The 17,644-nt window shown below is 51.6% G+C and overlaps 1 protein-coding gene across 2 annotated transcripts in view; it reads left to right on the forward strand.

The window, feature by feature from the left end:
* Zftraf1 (zinc finger TRAF-type containing 1) overlaps positions 1-14,276 on the forward strand; it is a 16,438-nt gene extending 2,162 nt beyond the window's left edge. The window contains exons 1-4 of one of the 2 annotated variants that reach the window (XM_055626450.1): positions 857-1,404; positions 8,775-9,013; positions 9,601-9,812; positions 11,427-14,276. In XM_055626450.1, the coding sequence (XP_055482425.1) occupies positions 1,054-1,404; positions 8,775-9,013; positions 9,601-9,812; positions 11,427-11,818 (1,194 nt within the window). In that variant the 5' untranslated portion in view covers positions 857-1,053 and the 3' untranslated portion in view covers positions 11,819-14,276. Of the gene's footprint in view, positions 1-856; positions 1,405-8,774; positions 9,014-9,600; positions 9,813-11,426 lie in introns of those variants that run through there. The other variant, XM_055626455.1, reaches the window with a different exon arrangement.
* Positions 14,277-17,644: the final 3,368 nt, after the last annotated feature.

Consider the following 17,644-nt stretch of genomic DNA (forward strand, 5'->3'; position numbering starts at 1 on the left):
GAGGAAAAAGAAAGAAAAAGGAAAAATAGAAGAAAGAAGTTCTGTGCTGAGAAGACACAGTTTTAGGCCTTGGTTTCCCGGGACATAGTAGATTTGCATATATCCTTGGTGGACCTGGCAGGTGGGCCTCTGGGGCAGTGACCTTCACAAGCTAATGGCTGAGTTAGTAAAGGGCAGAAGAAGGCTCTACCTCAGTGATTCCCAGGAACTGCACATCTTGTCTCTGGACTGACTTGATAACTACCTGTTTGACACCGCCTTGTCTGTGCAAGACACGTCTTACGACTTAAAGCCCTCACTTTCCTCTAGGGACCCTTTTCAGCCTCCGACTCCGGGGCTGGGCCGCAGAGGTGGGTTAGGGAGTATACCCAGCCCTTCGCTGTTCTGCACTTGCATCTTGTTGACCTTTATCCCCTTGCACAAGAGAGGTGGTCAGTAGGTTTTTCAAGTTCGTACCCTTCCACTCTAGTCAGCTAGGCCCCAACCTGACGCACGCAAGCCCGAATTTCTGTGGACAATAGCACAGGCACACCCCGACATGGGAGTCGGGGGGACTTCGTAGTTTTAAGTAGTCTTAAGTCTAGCTGCCTCTCCAGACCCCAGAGTGGTTTGTACCCTTCCAGGGGCGCACCCGTCCTCCCCGGCCTCGCCGCCACCCCCTCTCCTGGCCAGCCTAGCGGACCCCACCCCCTTCTGTTCATCCTCGACAGTGGGTGGGCCCTCCGGCATTCTCGCTCGTCCATTGGCGGCGGCCGCCATAGCGTCTCGGCCCTCACGGCCCCACCATTGGCTCGCGCGGAGCCCACGTGACCAGGAGGACGAGGGGGCGGTGGTGTGGGGGGGGTTCGCAGCGAAAACAAAGATGGCGGCTGCGCCGGGGTTGGTGGCCGGGGAGGCTGCGGGCCGACGCGCGGGCCAGGCCCACTGAGGCAGCCGCACGGTGGGCAGGCTGCGAGGTTGCCGCGGCAGCGAGAAGCCGGCAGGGGCGCGCGGCGACCCTAACTTCCAGCCGGCGAGCGCGCCGGCACCCGCCCGCCGGGCCGGCCGGCCGCGATGTCCGGCGCCGAGGAGGCCGGCGGGGGTGGTCCGGCTGCGGGGCCCGCGGGTGCCGTGCCGGTCGGGGTAGGGGCCGGGCCTGGGGCTGCTGCGGGGCCGGCTGCGGCGGCTCTAGGCGAAGCTGCGGGGCCCGGGATCCCGGACGAGGCGGGCCTGGCCGGCGCTCGGCAGCTGCAAGAGGCGGCGGGCGACCCCGACGCGCCGCCCAAGAAGCGGCTGCGGGCGGCCGAGGCGGCCGAGGCGGCGGCGGCGGCGGTGGCAGCGGGCAGCGGAAAGCTGGAGGAGCGGCTCTACTCGGTGTTGTGCTGCACCGTGTGCCTGGACCTGCCCAAGGCTTCTGTGTACCAGGTAGGGCCGCCGGCCGGGCCCGGCGCCGCGTCGCCTGGAGGCCGGTGGCCGGTGGCCGGGAACCCATCCTATCCAAACATCCACCTCCCAGGCCAGCGAAACCCCGCTCCTGTGTCGAGGCTCCTTGTCTTTTCTTGCTCTGAACCTCATTTTCTGTGTTTACTTCCCGATCTGAATATTCTATCTCCACCTTAGATCTTGTCTTCACCTTCTGGTTCCTTCAGGGTGTCCCCCCCCCCCCCCATATTCCAGGTCCTTTTCAGCTGACCATGCAGAAATCTGTGAACAGGTGCCCTCCCCCCTTTTCTACTGCTCATTAACCCTGTCTCTCACTTCGAGACCCTCTGGCTGAGGAAGCTTCTTTAGTGGAGATAGGGCTCCAATTTTGGCAGCCACACCCCCACACACCCCAAGAGTGGCCTTCCATGTCTTTGAACAACTAAGTATATCTTCTTTTGTGCCCTATAGAGAGCCCTGTTTCCTTCTAAAGAAGTGGAAGAAGGGAGGGTCTCTCATCCCTTCCCAATCTTGATCTGGAGGAAATCACCTGCGACAAACGTTACTGTTTGGGTACTTTCTCCTGCCCCACCTGGTCAGGTTTCCTACTCGGGCCCACCCCACCCATGCCAAGCTGGCTTCCAAGGTTGCCAGGGCATAGGAACTTTGTCTTACCCTTTTCCATGTGAGGACCCAGTGTGTCAGTAGGACTCAGAGTGGGTCTAAGATGGCCTCTCCCAAGTAAAAGAGAGCAATGGGAACTGCCTGTCCACCTTCCTCTGGTCTCTTTCCACCTCAGTTCCCAGCCTCTATGAAAAGCAAAGCAGAGTCCCTGTCAGCTTTCTTTGTACTTACGGGAGCTAAAAGTTTCTGGTGGGGCCTGTTTCCCTGCTTTTCTTTAGACAGAGGACCTGGCTGAGGGCTAGTATAGGTCTAGCCTCTGTAGCTCTTTCCCCACCCTTCTTCGGATCTCCATGTTCTTCCTGCCTTGGCTTGAGGTTGTTGAGGGTGGGGGCATGTGGGAGGGGGATCCCAGTGACCTGAATGGGACACTCATCCTCTTTCCTACCTGTTAGGCTGGAACCAGCTGGAGGTGGCATTTTCCCCAGCTGCTGATTTGAGCACCAGTATTTACCTCTCATTTTAGGGGCCATCAGAACTTTCACACAACCAGCCTTTTTCTTGCCTTGGCTTCTTGGTCCTTCTTAGTGGCAGAGCTCCTCCTTTCCTAGGATTTAGTGAGAGTCCAGCAAGACAGGCCAATGGAAGGAGTTCCCAAGGAATTGAGGGGTTTCCTGGCTGATCCTGGCATGATGGTAGGCCACATGATACTGGCTCCTGGTCTACAAAGAGAGCCACAGTTCTGCTTCTGCCTGGAGTGACTAATAAGACCAGCTGGTTCAAACCAGTCTATACACTGTTAGGAGTTGCTCTGGCTTGGGCATCTGAAGTCAGGCATTTGAGGAGATGTAATAGAGTGGTATGAGTGGAAGGGCTGCCTTCCCAGGTACTGTCCCAGGCTGAAGGTAGCCAGGGCTTGCCTGGAAGCACACTTCGTGACCCAGAGGAACTAGGGGCCTTGACTTGGATCTGGAAGCTCTGCTGCTAGCCTCCTTCCCACCTCCCCTCTGCTAGAGCAGAGATGTTTCCCTGTCACCTGCAAAAACTGGGAGAATCCTCTAGAATATGTGATTTTGGAAGAGTCTCAGGCAAATGTTGAAACTTTGACTACCCACAGATAATATGTAAAATGGGAGTAAAGCAAGGGGAAGGAAATTTCCTAGTATCTAGGAATGCTGCCAGAAACACTTCATGGCAGTCTCCTACCATGTGCAGTGCAGCCCTGGAGGCTCCTGTTCCTGTTGCTGTCCCCACCAAGGTACCAGACCACCCTCTCCAGGGTTCTTGCCTAGTCTTCTCAGAGATCTGAACGCAGGTGTCATGGGAATATCTCTGGTCAGGATCCATTGCAGGTCAGCACCTCTGCCTGAGCTCAGCTCTTCTGTCTGCTGCTAGCCTTCTTGTCTAATTGGTATCAATGGGCTGTCTCTTTAGACCAGTTTCCACCTTCAGCTTTTGCTGGCAACATTTGCCTGTCCTCAACAGAATACTTGGCGGCACCAGCCATACTGTGCATTCAATGCTCTGCTGGGGTGAAAAGAAGTGGGAAACCTTGCTATGCCTGGCACTGAACTGTGGGGAAAACTCTCTGGGCTTCTGGAGTTGGCTGGGTGCGTGGTAATGAGAGGTTGGTTGGTTTGTTTGGTTTTGATTTCTGAAGACAGGGTTTCTCTGTAAAGTGTTTGCTGTCCTGGAACTCACTCTGTAGACCAAGCTGGCCTTGAGCTCACAGTTATCCTTCTGCCTCTGCCTCCCAAGTGCTGGGATTAAAGGTGTGCACCACCACTGCCCAGCGTCCATATGCTACCTTTCGGCCAGAGAAGTACTGGGAAGTGGACAAGAACAGATTCAAGATGTCTATGTGGGCTTATTCACACCTTTGGACCTGCAGGGCTAATTTCCATGGGCCATAGCCATACCCTGACATAAGCAGACTAGGAAATTTGTTCAGGTTCTCTGACCAAGGCCATCAATCAAGTAGCTCTTATCCTTGGGGCCTGTGTCAAGTGCTGCAGCAGGTACAGCAGGTGCATGCTTTGATGTTCTTTGTGTGGGTGTTAGGTAAGTCCTGGGCAACTGGCCTAGCAAGGTGTGTAGCCACCTTCCCGAGCCTAGGGTGGACCCTTCCAAAGTCAGGCAAGCACTATGGCAGGTGCCTGGTAGGTAGCGTGAAGGCCAGAGGGAAAACCATATAAGAACTTCTAGCTAGTCCTTGGCAGGTGGACAGGCAGTTTGCTGGCTTCCTGTTCTGGATGTATTCATGAGGCCGGAGGGCAGTGTAACCAGTGAGTAACTGAACATAGAAGTGCATTCTCTGGAGGAGCCCTGGCCTGGGATGTTGCAGCCATAGCCCGAGCCCTGACCTACTTCCCCCAGCTCTCCTGCTACAGTCCTTCACGTACAGCCCAGTATGGACCTTTGTAAGATAGACACAGCCTTGACCCTTTCCTTAGGTGTCAGCTGGGCTCAGCCCCTTAGCTCTGCATCTGACAAAGATACTGCTTCTTCCTCCCACCCTTCACAAGCTTTTGAGGTCAGGAATCAGTTAAATGGACCTGTGCCGCAGAATTCAATGGATCCAGCTCTCTCTGGCATAGGCCTAGATGACCTTCTGTGACCAGGACCCTGTGTCACTTGTTCCACTGTTGCTGCTAATTGTTTCCCACTTGAGCTGCCTTCTCTACATCTCTACCTGCCTCTGGGCTTCCTCTTGTGCCTGACTATAACAAAACCCCAACTCGGGCCTTCTATTCTCCCTTTGACAAGGATTCCCATCCTTTCCCACTCTGCCCCAGAGGATAGTTGGTATATTCTGTTTTTGCCTTTGCCTCTGATCATTGGAGACTGGGTATCTGATTGACAGAAAGCCCAGAAAACATTTGTTCCATCTCTGCTCAAGATCCCTTCTGAGATTATTTGGTGTCCAAGGGCTTTCACATACATGGCCTCAGATCCCCTGGCACTGATGGTGGTGATGGTGATGATGATTATGATGATGTTGCTTCCTCCTTTATATTTATTTTATGTGCATGAGTGTTTTGCCCATGTGTATGTATGTACACCATGTATGTGCCTGGCACCTACTGGTGTCAGAGCAAGGCTTTAAATCCCTGAAACAGGAGTTATAGGATGCCTGTAAGATACAGCAAGAGCTGTTAACTGCTGAGCCAACTCTCCAGCCCCTGATTAGTTCTTTGAGTCAGGAAAAAGCCTAGGGAAAGGACTGCTTAGGTATCCAAAGACTGTAGGCTTTCTGGAATCTAGGGTTTTGTTTTTGTTTGTGGGGTGTGTGTGTGTGTGTGTGTGTGTGTGTGTGTGTGTTGGTAGTTTGTTATTGAGTTACTTTTTAAATCTAAGCAGTGTTCATTTCTGAGTAAAAGCTACAATCTGTGGGATTGATGGGCCCCATCTGAGTCCTGGTTATAGCTAACCTACCATGGAAGACTAAAGAAAAAAGCCTCCAGGTGGCTGAGCAGTGCCTTGGTGTTCGTACTTTTGGGTACCAGTGGCTCTATCAAGGGTCTGTCAGTCTGTGATCCCCTGGGCAGGAGGGTAGGATGTTCATATATGGGTCTGGGTAACATCCATACTCTATTTTGGGTTCCCAATGTTTGCCAGGACCATGTTTTCCAGGCTTGAAAGATTCTGACTGACCACAGGGAACTTGTAACCAACTCCAAGTTGTGGAAGGCCCATTTCTAAGACCTGCTCATGACTTAGGAGCAGGACTTCTCCTTAAGCATAGCTATTCCATCTAGCTGCCTCACCCAAATGAGAACCCAGCTCAACTAGAACACTTCTGCCCTGGGCATGCATAGGCTAGGCACCTATGAGCTGCCTACAGGTTAAAAGATGGAAGGGCTAGGTCTTGGATTTGGGGGGTATAAAAGCAATAGCTATTTCTGAACAATTTAGAGGATCCTGGGACCTCAGTACCCTGAAGATGGAGCTCTAGAAGCTTTGACATGGATAACTGCAGAGGTGGGATTTGTCCTGAATCTTTTGTAATCTATGAGTGTCAGTTTTTCCGCAAACCATTCCCCCCCCCCCCCCCATAGCATCTGATGCCTGGGAAGAAACTGAGACCTATAGAGAAAAGATAAGTCCAAGACCATGCTGTTGGTGACCTCTGGGCTGAGGCCTGAGTTCAACCCTGTGAGCTCCAAGTCAGTGTCTGTCATAAGAGGACCTGGAAAGACCTGCAGCATCATTATGGGTAGAAGTCCAGAGTTTGTGTGGTGGTGACGGGATGGCAGCCTGGCCTGGCCACTGCAGGAGCAGTTTTTTTGGAGGTGCCTAGGCACTCAACTAGCACCATAGAGTGATCTGTGGCCAAGCTTCTGAATATGCAGTGGGTACAAGTCAGGATAGGTGCAGTCTGTCCAGCTAAGGCTAAATATGGCTGTCCTGGGTTTACTATTTGAAGTTAGGTCTTTCCAGGAAGCTATGCGAAGGCTCCAGATTAGCCTGTTATTCACGTAGAGCTTACCTAGAGGCTATCCCTTGAATGGCTACTGAGGGGCTCCAAGTGGGTGCCTTAGCCCTTAGCTGGGCCAGTGTGCTACAGAACATCTTGGGACTTATTCTTCCACTCAGAGCTGAAGTGTTAAGGCCCTGACACCCCACTTTTCCCAGTAGTTGCAGACTCCCCCTAGAGGAAAGCAGGGTTAGCACTACTTCCTTGTGGTATGGAATTGATTTGAATCTGGAATTTGTAGGAGAATGTGCCCTATGGCCAGACCCAGCCCAGGTTCCAGTTGCTTTCAGGGTAGGGAGCAGGAGTGATTCTGAGAAGTAGTGATAGGATTGGCAGTCTCAGCTCCCATTAGGAGGGCCCAGGACTTCTTTTCAAATCCTCCTGGGCTGAGATTAGGAGCAAGTGTCCTCAGCCTGGCTTAGAAACATTGAGAGAATCAGGCTGCAGCCAGGAAAAATACTGTTGCCCCTCTACTCAGGGTGTAAACCCTGAAAGTGACAACAGACCTAGGCCTAGAGCCTCATCTCCAAGCCTCAGGCAGGATGTCACCAGAAAGTGACTAGAGCTATATACACAATATAGTGGGCCTGCAACGTCCTCGGGAATTTTAGTGCTTGCTTGTGTCTTGCTGAGTGAACTTCTTTTTTTTTTTTCCTTAAGCAAGGTTCCCCCATATAGTCGAGGGTAGTCCAAAAATCACTTTGTATTTCAAGCTGGCCTCAAAAAGTCCTGCCTCTGCCTCCTGAGTTCTGAGCTTACACCAATCCTAGTTCTGGGTAGAGTTCTTAGAGGGTGCTATGTGGTCACATCCCACTTCTATGGAGCACCCTGAGAATGCCTCTCTGAAATAGATGAACATTTAACTTTGTGTGGTATTCTCTCCTGCCTTCCAAAAGGAACAGTAGTCATTGTCCCAGGAAGTCCCCAGGCAGATGGAGGATAAAAGGACTGTGACTTGGACCCTTGATCAGCACCTGCCACATCTATACCCAGCTCCAATCCTAAGTCCATTCCCATTGACTTCTAGGGATAGACACCATGTCCACCTCAGGTAGATGATGTGTCTGGACCTGGTTCTGGCTGGGCCCTGCCATGTCCTCTTCATCCAGGCTCAGCTCAAGCAGGCTACTCTCCTCATAGTGCATGTTTCAATCTTCAAGAAACTTAGGTTTGGTTGTAGATAATCATGGAGTGCCCTCTGTGGGCATAGATTCCACATTAGGCCTCTATCACCATCAGTCTTCAGCATGTAGATTCCATTACCCACTGAGGACCCAGAGAGCCTGCTGAAGCAATAAGATGGCACCTAAGGTTTTTTAAGCATGGCAGTTATGCAGATGTAACCTGGCATGGCCAGGCCGTGGCTGCGTGTGTCTCTTTCCCTAATGCACACTGTACAGAGTAGCCTCAGCATGGTAGGCCTGATATATTGGTCTCTCCTTTAACACTGAGTCTCTCACAGTGTGGAAGCCCACCCTGGCATAGGGTTCTCAGCCCATTCCGTATATTGTGGCACCAAATGGTACTCAGTACATATTGCGTCAGTAAGAGACCTAGGATAAAAGTAATTCCAGCAGTGTGTGTCTGTATAAGCAAGGAATCCCAGCTGCCAGGTCTGCTCCTGCTGATCCCTTATATCAGCTCAGTTCAGTACCAGGTCCTGCCTGCCTTCAACATGAGCCAGCGTAGTTTTCTGCCTGCTGTAAGCTCTGTGCCATTGGCTCTGGAGCAAGTACCCTCCCTTGTCGAAACTGCAGATTCTCACCTATGTTTATCAGCAAGGGCTGATATAGAGGGGCCAGGGTTGACCTCAGCCCGAGCCACTGCTAGTCCCCACATGAACAGCCTTTTGGAAGCCAAGGGAAAAATGCCCACCTCAGCAGTAACCATGACCCCATGAACAGCTGCTGGCTGGGTGCCCCTGCATGGTCAAGCCAAGAGCCAGTATTCTATAATGGGAAAAGTGGGAAAGCCAGGTTCCAAGCCCAGGTGTGGTCAAGTCAGTTGCCTGCCAGGCCTGCTTTAGATGTAGCCAGCACCCCCATGACCTGATAAGACCCTGCTCTTCACAAACCAGAGCTAGCTCTCTCTGGCATGACAGTTCAAGCAGCTCTCAGTGTTTGCTAAATACTAGCAAGACTTGGGAATCAGCAGGCACTCCTCACCTAGAGTCCCACAGGACAACCATCTGACTGGAGCCAGCAAGCGTGGGTGGGCACGTGTGCGTGCAAGTATCCCACAGGTCTGAGCTTCCCCTCCCTCTCCTTCTCCGCAGTGCACTAACGGTCACTTGATGTGCGCTGGCTGTTTTATCCACCTACTAGCAGATGCCCGGCTGAAGGAGGAGCAGGCCACGTGTCCCAACTGTCGCTGTGAGATCAGTAAGAGCCTCTGCTGCCGGAACCTGGCTGTGGAGAAAGCTGTGAGCGAGCTGCCTTCAGAGTGTGGCTTCTGTCTGCGTCAGTTCCCTCGCTCCCTTCTAGAGAGGCACCAGAAAGAGGAATGCCAGGACAGGTAACCATGGTGAAGGTGTGGCCTTGAGCCCTGGGGACCACATCTGCAGCCCAGTGATAACCCTGTAGACCCCAGGTAGTAAGAGCATGCCTTTCTACAGAAGACAGGGTCTGTACTAGTTGCTCTCTGGAGATGATGTTGGCCCTCTAGGATTCTCTGTGGCTATTGGGGTATACCTTTGAAAGGCCCACTACACCAGGATCAGTTCAAAAGCTCTGGAAAGTTTGAGTGAGACTCTTTTGTTTGGCAACCCAGTCCCAGCATATAGAAACAGCCACTTGCTTGGCAAGGGCCTGGCACTAAGAGCTTTCCTAATATAAGGCTATATGGAGTCACTTACTGCCAGGCAGAAAGACATCAGTAGTGGGCACAGGAAGCATGCTGGCTAACAGCTGTAGAGCCTTTTACTCTTTCAGTCTCCTTCAGCCTCTCATATACATGCCTGCACATGCTCTAAGTGGATGGGCTTACAATTCAGCATGTCCTACAAGGAAGGGTTTGTGCTTGGGCAGAAGTAGTCTCTAAAAGAGTACTGGGCATGGCCATTTGCTCCAGCCACAGACTTGACCACTATTCTCACCTTCCAGGGTGACACAGTGCAAGTACAAGCGTATTGGCTGCCCCTGGCATGGCCCTTTCCATGAGCTGACAGTGCACGAAGCTGCATGTGCCCACCCAACCAAGACAGGCAATGAGCTGATGGAGATCCTGGATGAGATGGACCAGAGCCATCGCAAGGAGATGCAGCTCTACAACAGCATCTTCAGCCTGCTCAGCTTTGAGAAGATTGGGTACACAGGTGAGGCACCCCACATTCCCCTGCATGCCACACAGGTGTTGTTCGGGGCTAAAGGGCTATAGCCAAGAGCCAGGGTGGCAGTAGGCTCTGGGCAGTGGGCACAGGCTGCGCCGATGGCCAGGCTCTGGACAAGCTCCAGATGGGCAGAGAGATGCTTTGGGGAAGAAGATAGGTTGGAGATTTTGCAGAAACAGGGGTGCACCTGCATGGCTTTACAGAGGTCCTTCCTACCCGTCCTTTCCCCCCTTGCCCACCACCCCAGCAAGAGGACCCCCTCACTGTATGGGGGCTCTAGCTTTACAGAGGTCCTTCCTACCTGTCCTTTCCCCCTGCCCACCACCCCAGCAAGATGAACCCCCTCACTGTATGGGGCTCTACAGATTTGGAATGGTTGGTCTAACTAGAAAATTGGGTATGTTTTGGGCAGTCTGGGAGTCTGGGGCCTTACCTTTGGAGCACGGAGCAAGAAGAACATTCCTTCAAGTCAGGTCCTGTCTGCAGATGTTCACTGAAGGCCACAGGGCCTCCTGAGACTGACAAGAAACTGTTCGGGGACAGGGCTCCAGAACAAGCTGAGGGTCTCAGCTCAAACTATAGAACTGGGAGTGGATGCCCACCAATGAGTAGGCTGGACTGGGCCTATGCTCACTGGATCTCATGGCTCCCAGGCATCTGCCACCAGCTTTGAACAGATCGGGGAGCAGGAGCCAGGCCACAACTTGGGCCAAAGAACAAGAAGCACCTGCTGATACTGGGGCCACTCAGGGAAACTCCATTCCCTCTACTGCTCAGCCTACAGCAGGTGGCCAGCTCAGAGCGCCCAGGCAGGCTTGGACAGCCAGTCATGCTGTGTTGCCTAGACTAGCCCAAACAGGCCTGAGATGCAAAGAACCCAGGGGCCTGCACCAGCAGAGAACTATGGCTCTTGGTTAAGAGTAGCCTTGGCTGAGCTCATGGCCTGTGGGGTCTGGGTGGGCCAGGCCAAGTGGCTACAGCAGAGGCTGGGTGGGAAGCCCTGTCCATGAAGGAAGGCCCGGCTGCCTAAGAGCCCACACATCCGCAGCAGGACGCGCCAACCACAGGACTGCAAAGGCGGGTCTGCCTGCTAAGCGACAGCCCCACAGACAGCCGGGCAGAATCCACATCACAGTACAACATCGAGGACTTGGCACTCCCCTTGGGCAAGACCAGATACCATGTGCCCACCTGCCGGCTTTTCTGGCAGCTTTGTATCAGAACTAATAAAGTGCACTTGTTCTCAGAACTGTATCCTGTCTGTGTGTCTGCTTACCCCGCCCCTCCGGGGACAGGGGCTGAGGGTAAGGAGGGTGGCTCTGTGGGTTGGCCACACCTGGGCCACGTGGCCTAATGTCCACAGCCTCAGGACTCTCCAGCTAATTGGTGTTAATTCTGTTTGTAGTTGTTCCCCCAAAGCTTATGCACTTCCATTTGCCATAATTGCGTTTGACTTGCCTTGTGACAAGTAGAACACGCTGTCTGGGTAAGTTGCCTTCCTCCCTGGCTGAGCCTGTCCTTGGCCTGTCGGGGAAGGCGCCACCCCCTGGCCCTCCCCCGCACTAACAGTTGGCTGTCTGGCCCTGTCTGTCTCCACAGAGGTTCAGTTCCGGCCTTATCGCACTGATGACTTCATCACACGCCTGTACTATGAAACACCACGGTTCACAGTACTGAACCAGACATGGGTCCTGAAGGCTCGTGTGAATGACTCGGAGCGCAACCCCAACCTGTCATGCAAGCGCACACTTTCCTTCCAGCTACTCCTCAAGAGCAAAGTCACAGCGCCCCTGGAATGCTCTTTTCTTCTGCTCAAGGGGCCGTACGATGACGTGAGGATCAGTCCTGTCATCTACCACTTTGTCTTCACCAATGAGAGCAATGAGACAGACTATGTGCCGCTGCCCATCATCGACTCTGTGGAGTGCAACAAGCTGCTGGCCGCCAAGAACATTAACCTGCGGCTCTTCCTGTTCCAGATACAGAAGTAGGATGGGCCCCGGACACCTGAGGAGCAGAGGGCTGCAGTCCAGTAGTGCTGTCCCACCCATCCCTGGCTTGGCAGCAGCTTCACACAACTATCTGATCGTTTTAGCAAAGGAGGAGAACAAACAAAATCAAACACTAAGAAAGTCTGCATGCGTGTGCAACGGGGTCCCTGCCTCTGGCTCAACTTCCTCCCCTTTGCCTCCCACCTCCTGCAGGCAGCCAGAGGCTGGGCTGACCACAGTGGAAACAGTACTCTGGGCTCCTCAGGTACAGGTGGCAAGGAGGGCAAGAAGCCGACCGCCCTTACCCCAGCTCCCATCCTCACATCGAGGTGGCACGGTGGTTCCCTGGCCGGGCTCAGGGTCCCTGGCTGACTTCAGACAGCATATTTGATTGCAATTAAAAAGGCAGCCTTGTTTCCTACTTTCTGTTTTGTTGGAGGGGAAGGCGTGGCCGTGATTGGACTTCATGAGAGATTTGGTTTGGCCTGGTGGTCAGAACCTGCCCTGCCCCTGACACTGCACCTATGTGTGCATCCCAGGAGAGACTTCAGAGACACCTCCCCTGACAGTCTTATCAGAGGGGTTGGGACTGAGACCTGGCCAGTGAGCCAGAGAGGGTTGGACTCCCCGAGCCATTGACCACTCAAAGGAAGCAGGACTTGGCTAGTAGGGCTCAGCAAATGTTTTCGGAATGCAGGGTGAAATTCTGTCTCTTCCAGGAAAAAATTAAGCTACAGGCTCTTTAAGTGATGCAATTTTAGTGAGAAAGAATCAATTTGCTTTACTCAGTAGAGAGGGCCAGGTGTCCTCAGGTTGCCAAGGAGGCAGCCACTGTCTGTGAGACCTGCATTTAGTGGTGGTGGGGGCACCACAGGACCAAGGCAGAGCAGCGTGGTCTGTTGCCTCGGCAGCGTAGGCCTTTTCCTTGCTAGGCCATTCACAGATGCTCTGAGTAGTGGTTGTAAGCAGAGCAAGTATTAGGGCCTCACAGAATATGGAGTAGCCATGCTTGATAGGGCTAGGCCCTGGTCCTTTCTTCAATTCCTCAGAGATACTGAGAAGTGTAGGACTTGCCTCCTTCAATCTTTGCTTAGGAGATGAGGCTTTTCTATCATAGCTTTTCGTTGCTTTAATACCAAAGAACCGGTTTCCTCTGCCCTAACCAGACCTTCACATGCCTCTTAGGTAGTTCCTATCACCCCATGCAAACTGCCTGGGCCTGGGCCTGGGCCTGAACTGCCCTGCGCCTTCCAGGCTAAGGGACAGGGTAGCCCTGGCCATGTGGGTGCGAGTACTGATGTTCCAACCTGACATTCAAGAGGGCAAAGGGCTGAGCAATGTGGAGAGACAAACTGTGACACAGAATACAGGCCCCATCTGTTTTCCTGAGCACAACCAGGAATAGGCCAGTGTGGCCCTGCTGCCTTCTCATAGGCTGAAAGTTTTTCAGCACCTTGTTTGGCTTCCTGTGTGGGGCTTGGAGTTCTCTTCTGCAAATGTTGCCTGGCCAGGAGGGTTGGCAAGGCCCATATTTAGCTTCTGCCTACTACAAAGGACCCATGCCAAACTCCAGCACATCCATGGGAGCCTTTGACTCAAATACAGGTCCTAGATCTCTGCCCTAGGGGCAGCTCTTCAAGCATGTTCACCTGGCACAGAGGATCTTTGGAAAAACAGAGGGTTCTCCTCTGAGCGTTCCTATAGATTGCAAAGTGTTGGTGGAAAAGGCAGGGCAGGGCCAGCTTGCCCTAAGAGTCCATGTCTGGATGTGTGAGATGGACAAAAAGCAGCCTGAAGGTCTCCTGGGAAGAAACAGGATAAGAGGCTTATTCCCCATGGGCACAAGCCAACTGGGACACAGTGGGCATGAGGAGTAAAGCTGGGCCGGCAGGGGCTCAGAGGCAACAGAGCTTTGGGTATTTGTGCATGGAGCCGAGGCATACCCCAAAGCACACAAACGGTTAGGGGTGGGGCAGTGCCCACCTAGGGTTGTAGTGTGTCTGAGAGTACCTAGGAGAACTGATAAGGCCTCCCAATGACAGGCTCAGCATAGACCCTACGTTGTGACTGTCACGTGCAGCAGCTGAGCCTTCCAGCCTAAGAGGAACCAGACATGCAGAAGACTAGTATGTCTCTTGCCTGTGCTAGGGACTCCATACAAACCTTTCAGCATTGTCCCTCTGGGCCCTTTCTTTAGGGGGGAGGGGTACCATATTTACTGGCTTGTGCCCAGAATCTTGTTACCTTACTGTCCTAACCTGGTTCTCTTATCTGTTGTCTCTGAGGATGGGAGAGGGGTTCAGCCTCAGTAGGTATTGGGGAGGCTGCCAGAAGGGGTTGCATAGGCCAAGCCAGGCCTCGCCCTCCTTCCACCTGTCTCATCCCCGCTTCCTGTGAGCACCACATCCTTCAGTTTGCCCAAAGTGAGACATTTACAAAATAAAAATAATTTTCTAAAGAGCAGAGCAAGAAGTGTTTTTATGGTTGTGGAAATGTCGTACGTGTCAGTTTTGTGGTTTGCATTTTCTTTTGAGTATTTTCTGTATGTACCTATAGTTAAAAAAATATTCCAAACCATGCTTTGTCTGTGTTTCCTTACCAGAAGACAGCCCCATGATAGGGCTTCCTCTGCTCTGCTATGCTGCTGATCAGCCTGTGCCCCACTCCCAGGCCTACAGCTCTGTGACGCACCTGGATAAGAGAAGTTGGATTGCCTCTAAGGGGAAACTGAGTCTACAAAGTTGTCTCTGACTCACACTCATACCATTAGTGCCCCTTCAGCTAATAATAATAAAGTTGTTTGTTTTTTTTTTTTTAACTGCTTGTAAAAGATAGTTTTTCTGGACAAGTCACAGTCTTGGAAGACGTGTTTACTCAATACAGAACACATTAGAGCAGCCGATACAATAGGCTGATATTGTATGAACCCTAGGACTTGAGGGAAAGCATAGTCTTCCCATTCCACCCTTCATCTCTTACTGTGCCCCACACACACCTCACCAGCCTGACTTCAGAGGCATGCTTTGGATGGGGAAAAGGCTGGCACTGTGAGCCCCCCTAGCTATGCTGGCATCCTGGGACCATTAAGGCCTAGTCTAAAACTGGCCCTTCATAGAAGGTCCTACCTGCATCTGATTTTCCTTTTCACCTGCACAACTCTGCAAGAATGATCCTACCACATCCTTGCAGCCTTTAGGTAGTAAGACAAAACCCTGCCCATCCCCCACCTACAGCAGGAGGCTTATAAGGTTAGCTGGGTCAGGAGGCCCTTTCTCAGCCTAGCTGTCTTCCACATCCCTCTTCCCAACAGATGTCCTCTCGCTGGGTGTTTCATGCCACTGTTTTTGGAGTTAAGGTTGATTTGGTTTGGTTTGAGACAGGATTTCTACATAGTCCTGGCTGTCCAGAAACTATGTAGATGAGGGTACAGGCCTTGAACTTACTATGTGGATCAGAGTACGGGCCTTGAACTCAAGAGATCTACCTGTCTCTGTCTCCCAAATGCTGGATTAAAGGTGTGCTCCCATTGTTTTTATTACAGTAGAGAATAAACTTGTTTGCCTGTAAGTGTGGCGCACACATGCTGATAATCCCAGCACTTGGGAAGTGAAGTCGGAAAGATGAGGAGCTCTAGGTTATCAGCCACATGTTGAGTGTGAGGCGGGTCTGGGATCCATAAGACCCTGACTCAACAAGACAAAGGAGGGGCTGGAGAGATGGCTCAGAGGTTAAGAGCACTGTCTGTTTTTCAGAGGTCCTGAGTTCAATTCCCAGCAACCACAGTGTGGCTCACAACTATCTATAATGTGACCTGGTGCCCTCTTCTGGCATGCAGGCACACATACAGATAAAGCATTCATACATAAAATAAGATCTTTTAAAAATTATTTGAAAAAACAAAAAAGAGACTCCTCTGTGTCTCACACCTATGGCTTTGTGGGATCCTTCACTGGGGCCTTCAGAACACATCTTGGTAGATGCTAACCATTCAGCTTGCTTAGCCAGGAGAGAGAGCTCCAAGTGACGGCTAGTGTTTGGTCTTCAAAATAATGGAGAAGTGCCCCAACCAAATCACAAGATTCCAAATACCCTTTGCAGGTGAGGAATCTGAACTGTTTTCAGTTCTCCAGCTTAGAATCTCAATTAATTGCCTTTCGATACAAAGCTATGCAGTTTTCAGATGTTTTCACTGAATCTTCTGGGAATACTGATATCCACAATAGAAGAAACTTTGTTCTGCTTAGTTCAGAAAGCTCAATTGCCCTTCTATCCAGAACCCTTCTGTGCCCTTTGCATGTGGGTTGTTGTCCCCCAGGGCATCTGACAGATCCATTAAGTCCAAATACCCAATTATATGAATCACTTTATTTGTATTGCATTGCTTGTTTTTTGTTAGTTTTTTGAGGCAGAGTTTGTCCTCATACCCTGGACTCACTTTGTAGACCAGGCTGACCTCGAACTCACAGAGATTTGCTTGCCTCTGCCTCCCTGAGTGCTGAGATTACACGCCACCGTGCCCAGCTATTGCATTACTTTTTAAAAGTTACAAGAATAGGGGCTGCAGAGCTGACTCAGTAGTTCAGAGTACTGGCTAGAGTTTTCTTGAAGAAAACCCTGGTTTGATTTTCAACACCCACATGGTGGTTCACAACTGTCTGTTCCACCAGTTCTTTCTTTTTCTTTTTCATTTATTTATTTTTTTTTTTATGTGCATTGGTGTTAAGCCCGCATGCATGTATTTGGGAGGGTGTCAGATGCCCTGGAACTGGAGTTACAGACAGTTCTGTGCTGCCATGTGGGTGCTGGTCCTGTGGGTGCTGAATTGAACCCAGGTCCCCTGGAAGAGCAACCAGTGCTCTTTACTACTGAGCCATCTTTTCAGGCCCCTCTACTACCAGGTCAAGGGGATGCCTTCTGGTTTCCATGGGCACTAGGTACACAAATGGTACACAGGCACGCAGGAAAAATACCCATACACATAAAATAATAATTAAAAAATTCAAAGGTAAAACTTATTAGCATAGTAGGTGTGGTGGTCCAGGCCCAAAGGCCCAGCATGCAGGAGGCAGAAGCAGGGGGATCTCTGAGTCCAGACAGGACTACACAGAGATCACCTGTATTTAAAAAAAAATGTTTTTACAAATGTAAATAGGTGATATGTGCTTTAATTTCTAGAAGAAGTGGGTGTAACATTATAGATCACCTGTAATTTTAAAAAAGTCAGGACGTGAGCCCGAAAGTTGGCCTGGTTGTTAAGAGCATATACTGCTCTTTCACAGGACCCAAGTTCAGTTCGAAGCACACATACTGTGACTCATACCGTAACTCATGTCCCAAGAGCCCTCTTAAGACCTCTTCCGGCACCAGACACGAGGGAGGTGCACATACATACATGTAGGTAAAACACGTACATAAAATAAAATACATTGGAGGGTTGTGTCTCTCTATGTACCATTGGCTGTCCTGGAACTCGCTCTGTAGCTCAGGCTGGCTTTGAACTCGCAGAGATCTGCCTGCCTCTGCCTACTGAGTGCTGAGATTAAAAGCCGGAGCCACCACTGCCCAGCTCACCACCTAATAAATCTTTAAAAAACAAACAAACAAACAAACAAACAAACAGGTAGACTCCAGAATAGCAGGGTCAGTGCCCCAGCCAGCGGCCACATGTTGGCTGCAATCCAGGGCACTGTCTGCCAGGGGCCTTGAAGGCTCGGATCCCATCCTACAGAAGTTCTGCTCCCTCATTGCGCCAGGCTTGAGCCGGTCGGACTACAGTTCCCAGGAGTCCTTGGGAGAATTATTGCTTCCATCAAGCTCTAGCGCGCT

Source organism: Psammomys obesus, unplaced genomic scaffold (genome assembly GCF_907164565.1).
Source record: "Psammomys obesus unplaced genomic scaffold, mPsaObe1.curated_primary_1811, whole genome shotgun sequence".
In the NCBI taxonomy this organism is placed as follows: Eukaryota; Metazoa; Chordata; class Mammalia; order Rodentia; family Muridae; genus Psammomys; species Psammomys obesus.